A 20,725-nucleotide genomic window follows, 5' to 3' on the forward strand; every position below is an offset into this window, starting at 1 on the left:
AATGCACCCAGCAACCGGCCGACAAAGATAAAAGAGCGTGGACAATCCGCTAACTCAGTGACAGACTTAACAGACAAACATCTGAAGTTCAAATGAGTCAATGGAGAGACAAAATGTAAACAAAAAATCTACAGACAATAAACCCCCTGTATGAATGTAATTTTAAAAAAAATGAGGAAGAGAACGAAAGCATGGCAGACCACCAAAAGCACCTGAGAGCTGAGAGATGGACTAGCATTGGGGAAGAGCAGGTGTACATACCTCCTGAGGAAAGACAACAGCCAAAATCATGGGAACAAACAAACAAACGAAGAGGAAAAGAAAACATAAAAAATCAAATTAAATGATAGGGAATTATACCACCATAGTCTTTTTACTCTGGTTCAAGTGAGGCTTTGATGCACTGCTTCACAGCTTTCACAATCAACACATTCTTCACATCTGCTGGTATTTATAAATCCACCAGAGGGAGTTCTACACAGTTTAGACTTGTGAAAGCTACTGTAAAGCACTACATGAAATATCGCCTCCCATTTTTATTTTCAGTTAATTGACCTTCCACCTTGATTGCTTTACTCCAGTCTGCCAGCTAGGAATCATTGGAGAAAGAGTAATCTTTCACTTCCTTGCTATAGTCAGTTGTAAAGATTCACTGCAACTGGAAAATTTGATTTCACTTTAAACATTCATTCTTTTTACTAAATTCACTGTGAATCTGTACAACAGAGAGAAATCTCAGAGGAAACAGAAGTTGAAGAGGTGGAGCATCCATGGTTGTGCTTTATTTGTTAATGGAGTTGTTTTGACCTGTAAACATGGTAGCTGCAAACTTGTGGAACATTTCTAATGATACCGGCATGCATTTTTTGTGCCCAAAAATATGGTTGATTTAGACAGAAGATCATTAGCACAAAGATACCCTTTAAATGTCTCAAAACTCTGATAAAATGTAAATAGTGGGGGGGAAATCATTAATGTAATGACATACTGTTTATTGCAAACAAAAACAAACAAACAAAAAATTGTCCTGCTATTAGTTTCTACAATGGAACAATATGCTCAACTTAAACACAAAGTAAACGTTCCCCAGAGAATATAATGTCCCACATAATGGGAAAGAAACAGCTTTTTTTTTAAATAAACACATTTCTAAACTTTAGAGTAGTGCTTCTGTATGTGCATGTATTTGATTTTGAAAGTAGGTACTTGTGTGTGTGCGTGCATGTCAAGTGTATGAATATGCCTTGTCTTAAATAATTTAACAATCTCCACATGTGGTGGTCTAATCTCAAGACCATATTTATAATACATTAAAGCAGGCAGAGATGTCTTCAGATGTCTTAGGATGAGTATGTACGTATGCACACACGCTCATAGGCACCTTAACGCACGCACACACACACACACACACACACACACACACACACACACACACACACACACACACACACACACACACACACACACACACACACACACACACACACACACACACTATGTATTTCTATCCTTGTGGGGACCTACCATTGACTCCCATTCATATCTAACCCCTAACCCTAACCTTAACCCAGACCAAAACAATGCCTAATCCTAAAGAAACATTTTTGCACTTTTACTTTTTCAGTAACAACAACATGGCCAAGAAAACACTAAACTTGTGGGGACTGAAATGAGGTCCCCACAAGTGACATTGTTTTCGGTTTTCCTACAGTTGTGGGGACATTTGGTCCCACAAGTATAGTACAGACACACACAGACACACACACAGTTACCCTCAAGTGGAGACACTGGTTATCAAGTTCTCCATCAATATATGCTGCCATAAAGACACAACAGAATCTTCTATAGGAAGTGTAAGAACGATAAAAAAATGTCCTTGGTACGTGCCCAAAAAACCATGTACACACTGTATACTGTCACTCACCCAGTTTTAGCAGCCAGCCCTCTCTGTCTGGATTGAAGAAAGTGTGTGTGAGGTCGTTGCCATCATCTTCTGGAATTTTGAAAGGCTCGTTCTTGATGCTCTCATACAGATTCTACCATAAAGAGAGTTTCATGCAAAGTATGCTTGAGACTAGTCAAAAGTAGAAGGGCACAATGGAGAAATTACAAGGAACTTAGTTTGGTACTACTCACCCTGAGCAGGTCTTCAGGTAAGTCCCCTCCATCATTTATGCCTCTGTTCATGGAGATGAATCGTTCCACAGTTGGCTTGTCTTTCACATTTGGATTGTGGAGGCTGGTGTTTAGCATGATGATGGCAAACGACAGGATGTAACAGGTGTCTGTAACACACACACGCACACAAACAGAGGGATCACACAATGAGGGAGGGATGAGGTTCATGAGATAGTGAAAGGTAGCATTTTACCATAAATATTTTGCCAGTGTTTAATGTCATGTTTAAATATGAATGTAAATTAGCGGAACTGAAGGGCTTGCACTTTACCGACCACAGCAGAGAGCAACAGACGGATGTAGCTTAGTTGGCGAGGAGAGAGGGCCAGAATAAATTTTAAAAAAATCGCACCTGTTCAGCTAAGTAGGCATGTGCATTTCTGAATGTGCACTCGAATGTGTGTGTGCATGTAAGTTAAAAGAGAGCTTGGCCAGTGCACCACTGACGCAGCAGCACTTTATAGACGCTGTTAGGCTGCTGACAAGCCCCATGCATTATTTACATCCATCTGCATCCATGTTAGAGGCAGTCGTCTGTCTGCAAGGGGCATTATTTCTCAAAAGCCAGACACTCTCTCATGACACAGTTCACTTTAGCAGACTTTGTGTCTGCTAAATAAAGCAGTTTAGATATGAATTTCATTCACATGCCATTAAATCTGAGTGCAATACTGAAAATTGTGTGCTTCATGGACAAAAACAATCTAACAGAGACAAAACGAATTATCATCAGAATGAATTGAAATTTGAATTATAGCAACATATCAATATTACTGAAGTGAAGATATTTTCTTTTGGCTTCACTGCTCAGAAATTTATTCATAACACTGATGACTGCACCTGTGGACTGGAAAACACCAGGGTTGCATTGGCAGTAGCGCTGAGCAAAGGCCTCCATCATGCGGTCAATCTTCTGGGCTTCTCCTGGTAGCCGAAAACTCCACAGGAACTGTCTGTTAAGGAACACAACAAGGCACAACAGTCAGCAAAACATGCATTCCCATCATGAAAAAGCAGAATTTTACCTGTTGTGGTATAAGACTGGAAGGGCATGCTGCATCATCACAAACTCCAAATTTGGCACTTGTCGAAAAATGTACTTGATCACACTCGCACACAATTTACATAAAAAGGGGGCTACAGCTCTGAGGATCTGGAGTGTGAAGCAGAAGCCAGGAAGATGCCTTACCTTAGGGCCTGAACCAGGTTGAGGTCTGTGAATTCATGAAGCTCCACAAAGGCATGGAGGACCTGAATATTGAATTCATCTCTAAGACAGAAAAAACAGCAAATATGTCAAAATTGATATTCTGCTTAACAAGACAAAAATAAATATGCTAATGCTAAAATAATCATTTGTTTATTATCAATGAATCTGAAAATTATTTTCTTCATAGATAACTGCCACCCTTTCTTACTCTCAGTTCTAATTTTTTTCTAACCACAGTCCAAATGCTCAATTTATTCAATTTCCTACCACATAAAACAAAGAGAAACAATGGGTCATCACAAAAACAAGCTGAACATAGTACAACAGTATAGGTTTAATAATATTTAGCATTTTTGTTGAAAAAAAAACATCTTTTTCTTGAAACAGATATAAATAGAATACCAGGACAAAAAAAATAATATAACAAGAAAAGCACACAGACAGCACAGTACTCCGTTCTCAAGGCTGCTTAGTTGTATGATTTCCGACGGTTAAAATCTTGAATAACATTTGTGGCAGAAATCATGGCAACATAAAATGTGGCCATTGAATATAGATGTACTCACAAACACAATGACCTTGCACTGAGCACAGGCATGTGTTATGCATGTGTACGTCATGTACATGATACCGAATCGCATGACCTAAATATGTAGTGGGTGGCAGGAATTGATATCACTCGGAAACACCCCCACAATTTAATCAATTGTTTCTTGTACCATTTCCGAAGGATAAGGCCCGATAAGTCCACAGCAGTGGATTTGTACAAGGATCGTAGCCATGTGATTGTCAGCAGGCAGCTAATTCACTTGTTGTCACAGTTACAGTGACACCATGCTGCTATCTCGCAATGATACAGAAATCCAGGATCCAGACTATAAGCTAAACGACTGCCAAAATCTAATCAAGTGGTCCCTAAAAATTTCATCCAAAACAGTCTGTTTTTGAGTAATGTTGCACACAGACAGACAGATTAACAGATTACTACGTTCCTTGGTGGAGTAATAATTGTTGTAACCACTTAAAAAATATACCTACTAGCATATCTATACAAGTTAGTTCCTAGGAGGGATTTTGTGATTACTCAGGTAGACTTAATGGTTAATGTACTTTAGTGGTTGGTCTCATTTGAAATGTAGACATAACCAAACCAAACAGGAATATATTTGAGGACATCTCAATTTTGTGATCCAGCATACATTGGTTTAAAAGATCTGTGATACAATGGATACTCCCAATAAACCCTACAGAATGTACACCCCCACCCTCTCTTATTTATCATCTATACTAGATCATGACATCATCTCAGACCTTCATGCCCTTCAGAGTAAGTGATCTGCCCTATGGGATCATGGGAAGGATCTGTGGAGAGTAATATCCAGTCACCAGCATTTCCAGTGGACATATGACCAATCATATCTCAAGGCTCCCCATGCTGCTCTGACCCCTCCTTATAGACTGAAAGAGCTTGATAACAATCAAACAGAGAGCATCCATCAGCAGCGCACATTTTGTGGTCCGACCTTACAGACCACACCCTGACTGTGACACTTCCGGTACTGTAGTCCCTAATCCGTGCACACCATACATCAGACCCGTCACTATTTCCTTTAATATGTCTTCACTTTAACACGGATGATTTCTGCTCTCGAGTGAAATCTTTAATTACTTTAAAACTCATGCATTCCTAAGTTGTGAGTCTCTTGATCACGTTACTTATGAATGAGTAAGATAATCAAAGACATATGGAGGCTATTGAGTAACACATATTGTCTCAAGAGGACAGTCTAAATGTGGAACCAATAATCTGTGTTTGGGAAAGGATGGGTGTGTGCTGACCAAGAGGAAACAGCAATAGGGAAAGAATGCACTCTCTATTTAATGCTTTTATCAACCACATGGATGAGTGCTGGAGAGCTGTGATAGAAAATATGAGAGGGAGATGGTTAGATAAAAAGGAAATAAAAATCTTTTCCCTGACCTCTCTCCAAGGTAATCTCCAATTGCTGTTTTGTTGAGGCCCTCACCCTTGTAGAGAAATTGAGCAATGTCATCGCTGGTGTTCTTCAGCAAGTCATTCTCAATCAGGAACTGGATTCCCTGAGAAAGAGAAGGGCCCCATGTTACATGCTGCTTATGAGAACATGAGGGATAAAACATTTCTCTGAAGATTCGCAACAGTTACTTCTACTTACCTTTTTGGGGTCCATGTTAAATTTTTTTCGGCCCATGGCCACCTGTTTATTCCTCTGCATATTTTTCCTGAAAAGCAAATGCATATACTGTTATTAGTTGTACATGGCATGAAATTCTGAAATATAATGACAAAATATTCAGCTGACATGATCTAGTGATTAGAACATACAGTAGTATAGTATATAACTAATATATTGGGGCTAAAACTTAGTTATTCCCATTATTGATTAATCTATTGATTAATTTATTTGACAAATCATCATAACATGTCAGAAAATGGTGAAATGGTGCTCATCAAAGTTTAGGGCTAGATCAATGAGAAATATTTGACCAATATTAGCTTTTTGGAGATATACTAAGGATTGACTGGTAACTGGCCTGGTCAATTATTGGATTCAATATTTAGCATTTTTTAGATTATTGTTATTTTCTACAAATAATTTCTGATAAAATAAAATAATTGTAAAATTCAATACTTTGGATGGGATGCAGCCACACAAATATTGAAAACTTTTCTTTTAATTAAAAATTATGCAAAACCGCTTAAGTCTTGGAGTGTTGGAATTTGTGTTTTGAAATCAAGATGTAAATTTTCATTACAAATGTATCAATTCCAAATATTAGTTATCAGCGCCCTTTATTACTATAATCAGTAGTGATATTGATAGTGACAAATCCGTACTGCTTCATTCCTAAGACAGACCATGTGTGTTTTAAGAACAGAGAATAAACTGCACCTTAGAAAAATCATATTAGTTAAGGTAATCAACTCAATAAGGTGCTAACTGTGTTAAAATCACATTTACCTATCGTTCAAAAAGAACAGAACAAAAATTTGCATATCATTATTTTTGTTTATATGAAAAATATAATACATACAGATGTTAGTACTGGCCTTCTATACTCTATAAACACGCCAAAACTGAAAGACATTTAATTCATTATTATATAGCACTAAGAAAATCATCAAATAATCACATATGATAGGATGGAATGAGTCACTTTCAGAAATTTTGACTATTCATTATTCATACAAATCACATTAATCCAACAAATGGATGGTCCATCAACTGACTTATTCACCAAGAAGCAGACCACCCCAGTAAATGCATTCACTTTAAGTGAACATTTTTCAATTTTGGGCAGGGGCTGCCTGTCTTCCAGCTCAACTGTTGATGACAAAGTGTTGATTAACCAGAGATGTTAAAAGGGTAGGACGTATATGGGAATGTCTAATTTCACAGGCCTTGAGTCGTCGTCGGCCAAAGTGCGCTCCACGAGTCACCCATCACCATGGTTACATCTCCATCCCCTATCATTCAGACGTCACGTTTTCTTTCAACTGATTCACTCAAACCAGCATTCCTTTGGCTTTTGTCTGCCAAAGTCCAGCACTCATCTGAACAGCCATAACTCAGATGAACTATTATATGCTGCCTTCAATAAATGGATCACAGAAAAATCTGTTCACAAGAAAGCATTGTAACCCCTAATGGGTTTTAGATGCATGTAAAAGAGTGCTTCAGAAATTTTCGGTAGCTGATGGATCTCCATCCATTTGAGTAGGCCAAACCCGAGCGCACTCTCTCCTGAGATGATCCATTGTCTGCTTCTGCCATACACCCACTGCATTATTCAATGAGGCCTCCCATCATGGGGGTGTGGCTGATGAAACATTTAAACAGCCTTAAAAGCATAGCTAAATAGGGGAGGGGATTCGGTGTGCTGGGAGGCCCAACTTGGTCATCAAACATGAAGACTTGACAACTTCATTTGCTAAGCTAATAGAAGACAAGCAACAAGCCAAATTAAAAGCAAAACAAAGAGGGGAATGTGTGTGCAAGGCAGGGGACTCGGGTTCCATTTTCTTACCTCTCCTCAGTGGAACCCAGGTTCTCAATCTCACTAGTCACTTCTGCTATCTCATCCTTTAGCCGCTGCAGAGGAAAGAAAAATATTAGTCTTAAAATGTTATGAGTTCAACAAGAGAATCATCTGTCCACCAATTTCCCTGACACCACAGAGGCGTGGAAGGGTGTGACCAACACAAACAACATGCCAAGTATTTGTATAAAAAAAATATGAGAGTTCTATTAAACTGTGCAGAGGGACAGAGTGACTCACCTGTTTGCCTGTAAGCCAGGTGGCCTTTTGTCACATTACATAAACGTTTACATCATAACCAGTGGTTCAACAACGAGAGCAGAGTCATTTCTCAAGCTGTTGATGAACTAAAACGTCACACAACACTGTAGATTTCGCTTTCTCCTGTTTTTCTTTAGCCATACAGTGATGGAAAGTGCAATGCCAGACAATGTGTGTTTATTTGTGTGTGTTCTCCCAAAAAATCCTCTCAATCTGAATATCACCGGGTGTACAATATTCAGGCATAACCTCAATACAAATGGAGTAAGAAAGTGTACAAGTGGATTATATTTTCTGTGGCATTTTAGTGATTAATGGCCTGACATGCAGATTTAGTCGATCAAGCCAGGGCTGCTGGTGCCAGTCTGGCGCACTAAGGGCACTGCAGATGGAAGAGGATAAAGAGGCTCACATCAACTAGATGAAAGCATGAAATAACAGCAAGTCACATAAGAGAGCCCTATATACAAATAAAGCTTCGCTACTGTTGATCATGCAAGGCTTCAATGCTTCAAGTAAAGGTTATTGTCATCAAGCCTATTCATTCATATCTCGCGACAGAGTTAACTGTATCATTTCTCATGCACTACACCAACTAAGAGCCAAGCCACAAAGAGAACATCTGTGTTTTCAAGGCCTGCGCAATCACAACACATTCCTCAGATGCTTGACTCCGCAAACAAAGGCTGTGCTGATACAGAAAAGACGGTGGTTGTCATACAGGATCAGCAAAGGAGGGAGTGGGATGTAAAGAGGAGGAGAGGGGTCAGTATGCAGATTAGTGAGGAGGTGAAGAAGAGAGCTTGGGGGGCAGTAGTGGCAGCCATAGAGGGGGGGAAGGGCAGCAATGGTGGCCTAGACTCATGGGAGAGTGACAAATCACACCTCCAGCGTCCATCAGGGCCACCGGAAGGTGAATCACTCACTGGGACATGTGGAAGTCAGCCCCTTGAGTGGATGAGGCAGTTTATCCCCCTTTGAGCTATTTGCTTATTATCGTTGCTTATTGAGTGACAGGACTGACCTGAGCAGCTAGAATAGTTCTCTGAGCTCTAGGCTTAAGTCAACTGCCAAAATAAAAATCATCATGGGCCATGGACAGGAATCAAATGAACTACTTTAGGAAAATTCAGCAGAGCTGATTTGAATCTCGGCTCTGTTTGGAAAATCAGGAGAGATATTTTGTACACATACAGAGATAAGAGCATAATCGTATTTTGTCTGTAAGTAAAGTTATTAGCTTGTCGTATTTTTAAGCCCATGTTATACTCAAGAGATAAAAACAGCACCCAAATGAGATAACCTCCAAAAACAGAAGTCTCCGTTAACACAATACACCTACAAAGCAGGAAAAGCTGAATAATAATAAATAGAAATGGCATGCAAAGGAAGTGATATTATAGGAAATACCTCACATTCCATTTGAGGTGAAACGTTCAAAGGACTCATTGTGAAAGTGGAATTTGTACCAAAGTATTAAAACTGGACAAGAAGTAAACGCAAACCAGCTGCAGGTGTAGTGTCTCGAGTGTTCGGATGATGTAAAAAAATCCACATCTTCTTGCCTTCTTCATCTTAAACCTTGCCGTTTTAATAGTTGGATCACTTGAACATTTTATCATGTAGTTTCAACTGTAATGTCTGGATCCATGTGATAGTTTGTTCTAGACATATGTAAGCATAAACTCCCAAAGCTGAAGCAATGTAACAACTTAAGTTTTTTTTTGTTGATGTTGTCAAATGACTGACACTTTCTATTATTACAAACATGCCTGTGCACATACTATACTTATATGATGTCATTTTTGTACCCATCTAGTGTTTGTGTTTTTAAAGACCTCCACATGCCATTTCAGAACAGCCCAATTGTCCTCTTCCAGCAATACCTGAATGTCCTCCAGCAGCTCCTGCTTGCGCCGGCGGATATTCTCCAGCTCCTGCTGCTCCTCTGGGGTGAGGTCGTCAGGCACTGGAGAGAGATAAGAGGATGAAAGGTTAGGATACCCTTAGCTTTTTCTATGCATATCTATTTCTGAAGCATACTCCTGTGGGTAACTCTGGGCACCAAAATAACATCTAACATTCCTTAAAATCAAAAGGCAATTAAAAGTCCACAGTAAGGGATGTGAACATGCAAAACAGTTGTGGCATTTTTTTCAGCAGCAGCTGGTTTAGTCAAAGCAAAAGAGAGCAGAGCAGTTGCATTTCTTACACACCCTTACAATCATTACAAATACTAAAGCATGCAAATCACATGTACCAACAGTGGCCCAAGTCTTCAGTAGCCAGGTGCGCTTAAAGAGGATCTAACCTTTGTGTGACAAAATGAAAAAACTCAGGTCAGCCCAGCAGTGCTGTGCATCAGTGCCAGAGTAGCAAAAAAAAATGTGACAGGTCTCAAAGTGCTGCCTGTCCTTCTGTCACTCACACAATAGGCAGTTATAATTAGCTTTGTCTCTGCCAAGGACTGAGGGACAAGCGATGTGTCCTAGTTGATGGACATTGTGCTAATGACACTGTGTGGGCAAACCCTACCTGCAGTGAAAGCAAAAAAGGACACCAGCAGCATCAGCACTCTAATCAGAACGGCAGTCCAACCATAGTCTTGCTTTCACTTAATTTATCACTGCACTGGACGCATTTTAATTTTTATGCTTTCTCCACTGTATTTAAGAAACAGTCAGGTGTTATTACTGCATTAGAATTACCTAGTATACAAATCATGTATAATCTGAAAATCGGTACAATTTGTCCATTTACTAGCCACCAATATAAAGGTATAAATATCGTATGCAACATTCTGTATATTATCAGCAACCTTTGTTCACGTGCTGAAGAAATGTGAACTCAATGAACAACTCCATAATGATTCAGGGCTGGTAAACACAGGATGATATTTCGATAAAAATAATATACATGTTGATGTTACTATTAAATTTTTTTAACGCTTTTAGGCATTGCTTGAATGTCCGGTGAAATGACATTAAAGCCAGTACACTTCGAGGTGTAAGACACTAACTATTTGACGGCTAGACTGCAAAGTGTTGCTTGCACTGAAATATTGTTGGAGTGTCACAACACAGGTTAGTAATTAGAGATAGTATTTAAGATGTGAGGCTCTTTCTCCGACTCCCCCAGTGGCAAGAGCAAGTCCTTTCCTGCAACCTCTACTCCTCTCCTCATTCACCAACTCAGAGTTTAAAGGTCAAAGGGGTTGAGGAAAGGTTAAGTCTGTGGATCTCTGTGAATGGTTAACAAGGTAATGGTTATCGAGTGATGAAGATGAGGATTGAGGAATCGTCAACCCAGGGTCCTGTATTACATCTACAGCTTTCCATTATACAGAAATATTTTTTTCTTTATTCTGATAAAAACCATCAAATTTAATATTCGTCCATCATAATGTCAGCATATCTGCAGACTTTCAACTGTTATCTAAAGTTGAATTTATAGGACAGTTTGCAGTAAAGTGTCAGTGGAATGAAAGTTTTGAAAGCTAAGCAAAATCTGACAGCAATCAATAAAGCAAGAACACTGCTCACATGATTCACTGTGCTTGAGACACACAGACATATAAACATACGGCTTCTCAATTTGCAACACAAGACAAACAACTTTCCTGACAAGACGACGTAATCCAAATATAATTGTAGATAAAATATGACTTTGGTCATCCAATGTTTTTACATATAGCCTGCAGAAAAAAAAATCTTCATGATTAAGGTCACCTACTTTAATAACAGAAGGCATGTGAACCTTGAGGCAAATACCCATGACATTCACTGAAATGTCTGCTACTGTTTAACAGGAATAATAGACAATGGAAGTTAAAAACAGAAGACTTATGGCAGGCTGCTGAGAAGCACCAAAACAAAGCCATGTTGTCTTTCTGTCTTGTCAGACAGCTGGGGGAGTACCCAAGATTGACCTTTTACACATCATACCTCACAGCCTACAGCATCCCTCACAAATCAGCCGCATCCATACCAAGTATTCTGAGTATCCATGAAAACTATGGTTGGATGTGCACAACTGTTCTTGCATACATGGGAGACCTGAAGGGATGATGCTGAGCAAAGACAGGCACTAAAATATGTAACTGCACAACTTTTGTTTTTTATTTGATCAGATTTTTTCCCCAAGAATATCTCTTATTGGGAAGGTTTTAAAAATAGGATGTGGCATCCACATTAAAGGCTCAACTGCATACACACAAGTAAAAGGGCCAAAATGCCTGAGAAGGCCTGGATCTCCTTGCATTTAATGACCCTATCTCCCCATCGACTGCATAAGTTAATGTCATGTTGAGTGAACCCAGAGGACAAACAAGAGCGACAGGGACGATGAGCTTAAAGCAAGCAGTTAATTCCTCTATCTGGAGACATGATGTCAGGTTGGGCGGTTGGTGGACACTGAAGGGAGTCGCACCACACAATGTAGGAGAGCAGGGCTCAACAGAAGACAACCACAGCATTCCTGGCTTAGAAAAACACCGCAAAGTGAAGGACTAACAGAAGAGATGAGCTACAGAACGGACTATAATTTGACTCTGAGGGGCAGATAGAGAAAAACTCAGCAAAGTAATCATTTGAGGATGGAAATTGTTTGTTCACTTGCCTTATTCTAAAAAATAAAGAAGCAGCTTGTATAAAATCAGAAGGAGAGATGCATCATGGCACCGTGGTTCTGCAATTAAAGGGCAGGTTTTCTCCTTAAAAGGCCACTCTGTCTCCCCACATGTCATCTGACATCAATATGATCAGAGTTATTCAAAGAGCTAATTGGATACACCCATGGCAGCCTTCTTGACTCCACCCAAAATTTTCAAGACCACATCAGGGAAGGGAAAGGCCCTACCCACACTTGTGCCAGAGGTGGGCAACAAGTGGGTGTAATTTCACAGAACAGAGCAGAAGAGAGGGGAGCCCATCCACTTAAGTAAATGCTGAGAGCTGCTTGTTTCTCTTCTGTCCGGGAGCACTTCTTGGCTCTCATTCAGCAAACCTGTGCCAATGAAATAGTCAATGAAAAGTGGCTGTCATCACAAACAGAGACGAAGTGAAAAAGACATAAGACAGAGAGGGTAAAAGAAGTAAAGATAGAGTGATGAGACCATCTGTTTCTGTAAAAGTCAAAGCAAATTATCTTAATAGCACATATTTTCTTATACATTATCCATCCATCCATCCATCCATCCACCTCTTAATCCTCATTGGGGTCGCGGGGTGTGCTGGAGTCTATCCCAGCTGACTTAGGGTGAAGCCAGGGGACACCTTGGACAGGTCACCAGTCAAACACAGGGCTACACTGAGAAACAAACAATCACACTCACTTTCACACCTATAGACAATTTAGAATCAGCAATTAAACTCAACATATTTTTAGACTGTGGGAGGAAGCTGAAGTACCTGGAGAAAAACCATGTATGCACAGGGAGAACATGCAAACTTCATGCAAAAAGATCCCAGGCCCAGGTCGGGACAAGAACTGGGGATCTTCTAGCTGCAAGGCGACAATGCTAACCACCGACCCACTCATACCTAATTAATATCCATATTTTAATGTTGACATCTTTCAGTAAAATGACAAAAATGGTTAAAGAGCAAATTATTTGAGAGAAAATTAAATGCTTTAATACTATATCTGTAGTATGTCTATGGGTACTATTCTTCATTTAAATTGGTCTTCAAGGACATCTCAGGTGCAGACGGCCTCACCAGCAATTTGGCGGGGGGGCAAACCCATATAAAGCGATTTCTACATGCTAAAACAAAAACACAGGCCACCCACATCTCCTTCATCCTTCTTTATAGACTCACACTGCTTGGAAAACAGGTCATTTAGGAGAATACAGGGGCACACATATTAGCATGGAGGTGTGCATGCAATGAGTACAGTTGTGCACACAGACTAGGGTATAGTCACATTAGCTCACACATACACACACATGGATAACACCAGCCAGCGTACTGACGCCCAGGATCGGTAGTGTTTCCCACTGTGCCTAGCACTACATCAGAACTCAGGAGCTTGTTTTTTGTCTCACCTTTTAACACTAACACCATCTGAATGGAACAGTCCTGTCACTGGAAAATTGTCATTCTTGAGACACTTGGTCTATTCAGCTTCAGTTAAATTAGATTATTTATTTCTAAATAATAATATTATTATTACTAAACCAAAGCCATTATCATAAAACAAAGCAGTATACTTATTTGAACAAGATAAATTAGCATTTTACATCTAAGATAACCCTTTCTGTTAGCCAAGAATAATTACAGTGAGTCTTTACTAAATAACTTGCTGAGACCAAAATGATCTGATAATCTGTTAAGTTACCGAAACAAGTGTTCTTTTTCTGAATCTAAAATACAGTTTTGTCCCGTAGCTTCCCTGATCCTCATTATTCTATGAGTGCTTGATAATCTATATTTATGACTTAACACTCAATACTTTGCCCTTTTAGAATAATGGCAGTGCCTTCTCCTGATCTGGTGCATTCTGCTTCTTTTCAACTACTTTCTACAGTATGTTATGCACACAGAACTGTTGTGCCTTTCAAGTCTCTAACTCACCTTGATGCTGTATTTCAGCCCTAAATCATGCTAAACATTATTTTTTTTGACTGTGTGGGTCCTTATCTTTTGCTTCAAAGAGTGTCTGCAGAATTCCTGGATGGGCAAAGCAGTTTTCAGTGCAGGCTCGGTCAGCAAAGACCACAGGGGAGGTGACATCAAGGGACATACCAATTATAGTTCCCTCTCCCACAGCGGCAGTACCTACTAATACACACACTGACTGCCATCCCAGCAGAAGAGGCAGACGTCTCATTTCCACCCAGATCCATGAAAAACCCTCTTTGGAAAATAAGGAAATTAAAATGCCGAGCGCTCATGGATCTGTCGTTCCCCCTCCCTGCAGATGTGACCCAATTTAGGAGGCTCCTCTCAGCAAACAAGGACCATAAGAAAAAAATCCAGAAAGATGGAAACACATATGAACTAAATAACTTTGACACCTAAGCGGCTCCTTGCTGCACAGCTACTGGACAAAATCCACGCACAGGTGCAGTTAAAAAGCATGTAATCTCAACTTGAATGTAAATTGTCAAATGACACAGCATATTGTAACACTCGGTGTATCCTTTCTAAATATACTGAATGTATATCCTGAAGGGGTTTAGGACCAAATCTATGGAATTTGGCTACTAAATATGTAGTCTTACTGCTTTGCAGCAGCAGATGGAGGCATCAGTGAATATTCACACAACAACGCAGCCTACGATCTCCTAAGAGAATATGCAAAGACATACACATCCATTTCTGGAGTCACGTGTTTGTGCGCCTGTTTAGATTTTGATGGAGTGCATAGAGTGACAGAGGCAAATGATGAGCAACAAATCTTTTCACAAGGTCCTCCTTCATATATTCTCCGTCCACAGTTTTTTCTGTAACATTTTTGCTTAGGAAACAACTGGCCTTTGCAAAATGTTCATTAGACTTGATTCCCTTTGTTCTCTTCTTACTCCATCACCTCTCCTATCAAATCTTTGTACCCTCCTCTCTTTCTAGCCAATCTTATCTTCAGATTGCACCTTTTTCCTCAAGCCGCTCCCCATCTGCATCTCTCTCTCTGTGCCTGTAGGCTGCTGTACAGCATCTGTCCTTACAGTTAAATGGATACCTCCATTTTAACTTGCTAAAACCCTCCCTCCACCCTGAAGGTCCCAGTAGGATCTAATCCATCGACCCCCAGCCAAAGCCAATAAGAGCCTGAGCAGTAATAAGGAGCAGTCTACTTCATGATTAGGTTTAATGCATTCAGCACACAACACGCACAAGCAATCGATCATGTTAGCTGTGATCGGCAAAACACGCAGATTTGTACAACACACACAAAAGTACATATAGGTCTACTAAACATCTCTACGCTTTGGTAACTTCCCTGCTGTTGGCTGCATGAACAACCAAAAGTGATTTAAAAGTTGACCATCTCATCTGCTCGTCTCTAAAAAGAGACTGAATCTCATTACTACAGCAAATCCCAAGGGTACTCTCACTCATATATATTTGAAACCACACACAGCCACAGTTTCTGAACCAGACAGTCAATAGTGAAGCAGAGTAAAGGCTGTAAAGGCACGCATGTCTTTTCATGTGGTCACCCAAAAATAAACGATTCACCTCTGACCCCTTGATCTATAACACTGCACACAAAAACACAAAGCTCAAACTGGACAGAAAAAGACCATCAGTTATGGATCAAAAACCCATAAAGCATTCAACCTGACCTGGGTAGGAGGAGGTGAGAGTAGACTGAGAGACAAGCGATAACAGGAGAAGGAGCCTTGTGTTTAGTCAGGGAGGTGTGGGACAGTGGATGGCTGAAGAACACAGAGAGAGTGGGACGAGTGGTGGGACGATCACAGCTCTTCCTTTGTGTCTGTAAGCTGCCTCATTCCTCAACAAGGCCCAAACACAGGGACTGATGACTTGGGCATCCTTGGTTTTAGTTTTCCAAGCTTGACATTTATTTGTTAGCTTCTAGCCATTGTAGCGTCTTGACATCATCAAAATCATCCCATTTATGAAGTACTCCGATTAAGTGATGTCTTGGCTTGACTTTTACAGCTGTGGTCATGATGACTTTGAGTCTGGATGAAATTCTACACTTGTATTGCACTCACATTACACTTAATACTAGAGAGACAAACAAAATGTGCCCCCACCCCCACCCCCAATTTGAAGCCTGTTGCACGCTATTGGCCTGCTGCACTAGTATTCAATCATCTAAAGTGTCAGGCAGTCCCTCTCCATTCATTGAAAACGCAACACGAAATATGGAAGAATGACAGACAGCGTAACAGATACACCTCACTGGGCAAAAAGTCAAACCAGTAGGACTTTATATGATTCCTGTTTTTTTTAATCTTGATCCTCAACACAGTCATAGTATAGCTGGTGTAGTCACAGGGTCAATGAAATCTGACCAAAGTCCCACATGACAGAAAGTCCTAAAGTCTGAGTACACAAACAGCTTTGAGGAGAGCAACATAAGATCAGTTAACCAAGTAAAAACAAAAACATCAGCAAATTTTAATACTAACCCAAGTGAGAAATTCTCCGGTGTCACTTTTCTGTCTTTCCAGGGAGCTCCTCTTCTTTTAATTCCACCTTGATACAAAAAAAACTGCCCCAGAAGTCATGTCGTCTTCTAGATTCTATTGTTTAATGCTAGCACGCCAAAATATCCACATGTCAAGTGGGAAGGAGCCTGCTCATCCAGGCATGAAGAAGAGATACCACCGAGTCGTCTCAGCCGGACAAGCACAGCTATCAGCTTCCAACCTGCTCACAGCACACTGACACTGACACAGTCCATTTGGGAAGGAGCCTTACTCACTACCTCGCTCCCTCCTCTCCCTCCCTTTCTCTCCACATGCTCATTGCTGTCACTACTATTGACATGAAGGCTCCACCCAGTGGTCATTCCTTTTTCTGCCTGCTCCTCTTCCACACAAATGCAAACACAAGCATTAGGGTCAGAACATACCATAAAAAATATATATACTGATCTATCACAATGGCATCATGACTGTCTTTCATTCCTGATAATGAGCTATTTTGAGTTTTGACAACAGGAACAGTTAATTTTCACTAAGTATTTAGACTTAGTTAATTATTTGGGAAAAAATCTGACTTACTGATTTGTATGACAATTAATTAAATTGAGACTGCTCATAATTCACATTCTGATGCTTTAATGAGTGGATTACAATGTTGAACAAATACTGACTGACCTGAACTTAATAAAATGTCCACACACAGTGTCTCAGGGCAAAATGCTCGCAAAACCTGGAACCACAAGCCCAAAACAGTATGTCTTCAGTCCAAGTTAAGATATGTAAGAATACAAAGACAGATTGCTATATAAGGATTTATTTTTCTTTAGACACATCTAGTCATTCCCCATAGAGACAATGAAGGAACTCATAGGAATCTAGCATGAGCTGTTGACATGAGTCAGCTATTCAAACCAGGTCTTCGTTCTCCTGACCCGTCATGCGGCCAGCCACACTAACATTATCACCTCCAAACTGCAGTTTAACAATGAAGTCTGTGCTGAATTCTATTGTGTATGTTTCTGTTCAGGCTGGTGCCCTAATACTCATGATGCTTTGCAAGAGATTGTGCAAGGTTCCCAGCATTCCTCCTCATTTTGTCTGTGTTAACAGCATGAGTGTACACTTGCCCCGGGTATGTCTGCAGCTCAAAGCAGACGTGAGGGATGTCTTCATGTCTGTACTGGGACAGATGAGTCAACCTGGAGCCCTCTGCTGTGCTGGCTACGCTCCACAGCCTCTGACAGTTGTATTGTTATGGGATCCATGTGTTAGTGAAGTTTGTGGAGCCAGTTCTGGTATGAAACTGACATGTATTAACATGTATCCTGAATTAGACACAATATTTATGTAGAAATCTCAAAATAATAAAAATGAAACACTAAAGACATATCAGGATCACAAAAAAAAAAAACTGTGTTGGGACAGCATCTCAATCAATTACGGAGAAATCTATGAGAAGTGCAAGAGGTGCATTCTTCCCAAGAAACAAACGTCTCAATAGAAAATAATACAATACAGATGCAAAGAGGAGTGTTTTATGAATGGAAAATCCCTTTCTTTTGGTAATGCTATCACTGTCAACAAAGACAACCGGCCGCTGTCTATGTGTTGCTATTTTTCCTCGGAAATAATCAAGCAAAGTATAAGGTGATATGTCAGGATGAAAAAGTGATTAATTATGTATAAAGCCCATATTCATTACACTAGGGGTTCCCAACCTTTCTTCACTTGCGACCCCTTTACAATGAAGAAATGTGTGGTCATGATCCTTCCTCAAAGGACTAAGGACACATTCAGACCAACAGTTGCTGTGTGTAGAAAAAGACACCCCCCTCATTGTTTTGAATAAAGCAAGTCCAATAGTGCAATGGGGGTGTTGTTTAAATGGAAGGCTGGTCTAAGTAACCATTAAGTTTGGTTTAAGAACCACAATGAAAGACGATTTTACTTTTTTTTTTCTGCTTGTTCAATTTGGACAATTTCCAGAGAGGCGTGAGTAAGCAATATTTCTTATCAAAAAAGCCACTTTTAAAAGCATCAAACCATTTTGTGTTGACATGAAATCTTTTATAGCAGTAGATAACATTTTTGACATATTTTCCTTGGGCTGTAAAGCAATATATAGTGTCGCTGGAGTCGCAAAAGAAGGTTGCTCAAAACAGAAATGACCCCGTCACTCCCCCGACACAGTTCACAGTCAGTCTGTGGGCCCTGCTAGGGCAGCTGTGCTGGAATGTGGGAATGGAGGATGTGAGTGGGTGAGGAATGAGGCTGGAGAATGTATAGCGAGGCCTGCCATCGTACACGCACAGCTTCAGTGTAAAGCAAGGAAACATACAGATGGATCAACAGCATTAAAACCCCACTGCTGCATATACACACACACACATACAGAATCCATTCTTCTCAACAAAAATAAAAACATCAGCTTTCTTTAATAATCCCCATTCTGCTTTACTGGCACTAATTGTTTTGATAGACCACAGTAGAGGCTTTTTAATCTTTTCTCTCGAACACGGAAGTGCTATTTCTTCCCACAATGCATGCCTTTGTCCTCTGATGCCGTTAGCCTTGATTCTTATCGGGGCTGTCCTACTATCAACATCCTCTCCTGCCAGTAAAATACACACACATCCAGAAAAAAAACCCATGATGGTAAAGCTGGAAGAGTTGCAAAATCTTATTTTTTTTTTATAGTTTCCACTGCTTTTAGCATCTTTATTTTTGCCTGTGTTGCCTTTTTTTCTAAGAATTTTAGCCTACACACAACTGGGGATAGCGCTTCCTTCCTAATATATTGTCAAACTCTTGGCTTCCTGTCTGAGCTGTTTCTCATAGATAGGAGGAGGAGTGAAAGCTGTGGCTAAACCCACCCATCCTGTGGGAAAGGCAATAAAATAGGCATTCTTTCGTCCTTCTTACATTAGAGTTTCAACTTTATCACAACAACGACGAACAACAACGATGGCATGCATGTTCAGCTGTGATCTGAACAGTGTACAAAAACCAGGCATCGCAAAAATGACTCCCTCAAAGCACTTTCACAATACACCACACAGGGCTGAACTTTTTAGTTTCTATGGTATCAGCATTTACTCAAGGCATTGTTTTTGCATTTCAAAAAGAAATTCACAAATCATCCATTTTTCCATGACAGAAGGAAAGCACACAATGTCACACATTGATGCTCTCAGTTTTACCTCACAATTCTGTAGCCCAAGCAAATTGAACACTTATAAAGCTGAGCAGACGTAGCAAGCACCACTAGAGCATAGACAAACGCTGATCTGCCCCACAGCTGACTTTCACTGTTTAGTTCCTGCCAGCATCCATTTTGAATTTCTGGGTCCCTTCATCGGGAATGATCACATAGGTTTGTTCTGTATGAAAAATGAAAAGCATTCTAGACATGTCTATACTCAGCACAGATAATACATTTTTCTCTCAACTTCGTGCTCTGAGTGAAAAGGCAAATAGTGAACTGCAAGCTAAACTATGCAAGACAGAAAAAATAGGCAGATGTCTGTGATTTAACACACGACTGCGAAGGAAATAGCAGCAGCAGTCAAACTCTTGCTAACTTTTATCTACAGTCAGACCTTACTTTACTTCACTTAAACACTTCAGACAAGCTGACTTATTTGTGGAACACATTATTTAACTTCTCTTAGGCCAGTGTGATTACAAAGTTGTGGCTCAAATCAGGCAGAAGTGTCAACAGTGTTAACAGTATATATGGTGATGTTTAAAGGTTTTCACGTAGAACCTCCTGTTTTTCATACACTAAATTTAGGAAATTCAAACTTGTAGTCAATGTTACAAGCAAATTTTCATTTGAAAGAGTGCTGATCAAGTATACATTTCCTTTTTTT

The 20,725-nt window shown here is 40.0% G+C and overlaps 1 protein-coding gene across 5 annotated transcripts in view; it reads right to left on the reverse strand.

Moving 5' to 3' along the window:
- Window positions 1–20,725, reverse strand: part of cyth1a (cytohesin 1a) — a 48,264-nt gene that overhangs the window by 5,162 nt on the left and 22,377 nt on the right. For 2 of the 5 annotated variants that reach the window (XM_022210278.2, XM_022210277.2), the window contains exons 2-9: window positions 9,616–9,698; window positions 7,457–7,521; window positions 5,584–5,650; window positions 5,370–5,488; window positions 3,368–3,448; window positions 3,019–3,131; window positions 2,137–2,285; window positions 1,924–2,036 (exon numbers count right to left, since the gene is read on the reverse strand). In XM_022210278.2, the coding sequence (XP_022065970.1) occupies window positions 1,924–2,036; window positions 2,137–2,285; window positions 3,019–3,131; window positions 3,368–3,448; window positions 5,370–5,488; window positions 5,584–5,650; window positions 7,457–7,521; window positions 9,616–9,698 (790 nt within the window). Of the gene's footprint in view, window positions 1–261; window positions 265–1,923; window positions 2,037–2,136; window positions 2,286–3,018; window positions 3,132–3,367; window positions 3,449–5,369; window positions 5,489–5,583; window positions 5,651–7,456; window positions 7,522–9,615; window positions 9,699–16,835; window positions 17,094–20,725 lie in introns of those variants that run through there. The other 3 variants (XM_051941138.1, XM_022210279.2, XM_022210276.2) reach the window with 3 other exon arrangements.

The sequence above is a fragment of the Acanthochromis polyacanthus genome, chromosome 21 (genome assembly GCF_021347895.1).
Source record: "Acanthochromis polyacanthus isolate Apoly-LR-REF ecotype Palm Island chromosome 21, KAUST_Apoly_ChrSc, whole genome shotgun sequence".
NCBI lineage: Eukaryota > Metazoa > Chordata > Actinopteri > Pomacentridae > Acanthochromis > Acanthochromis polyacanthus.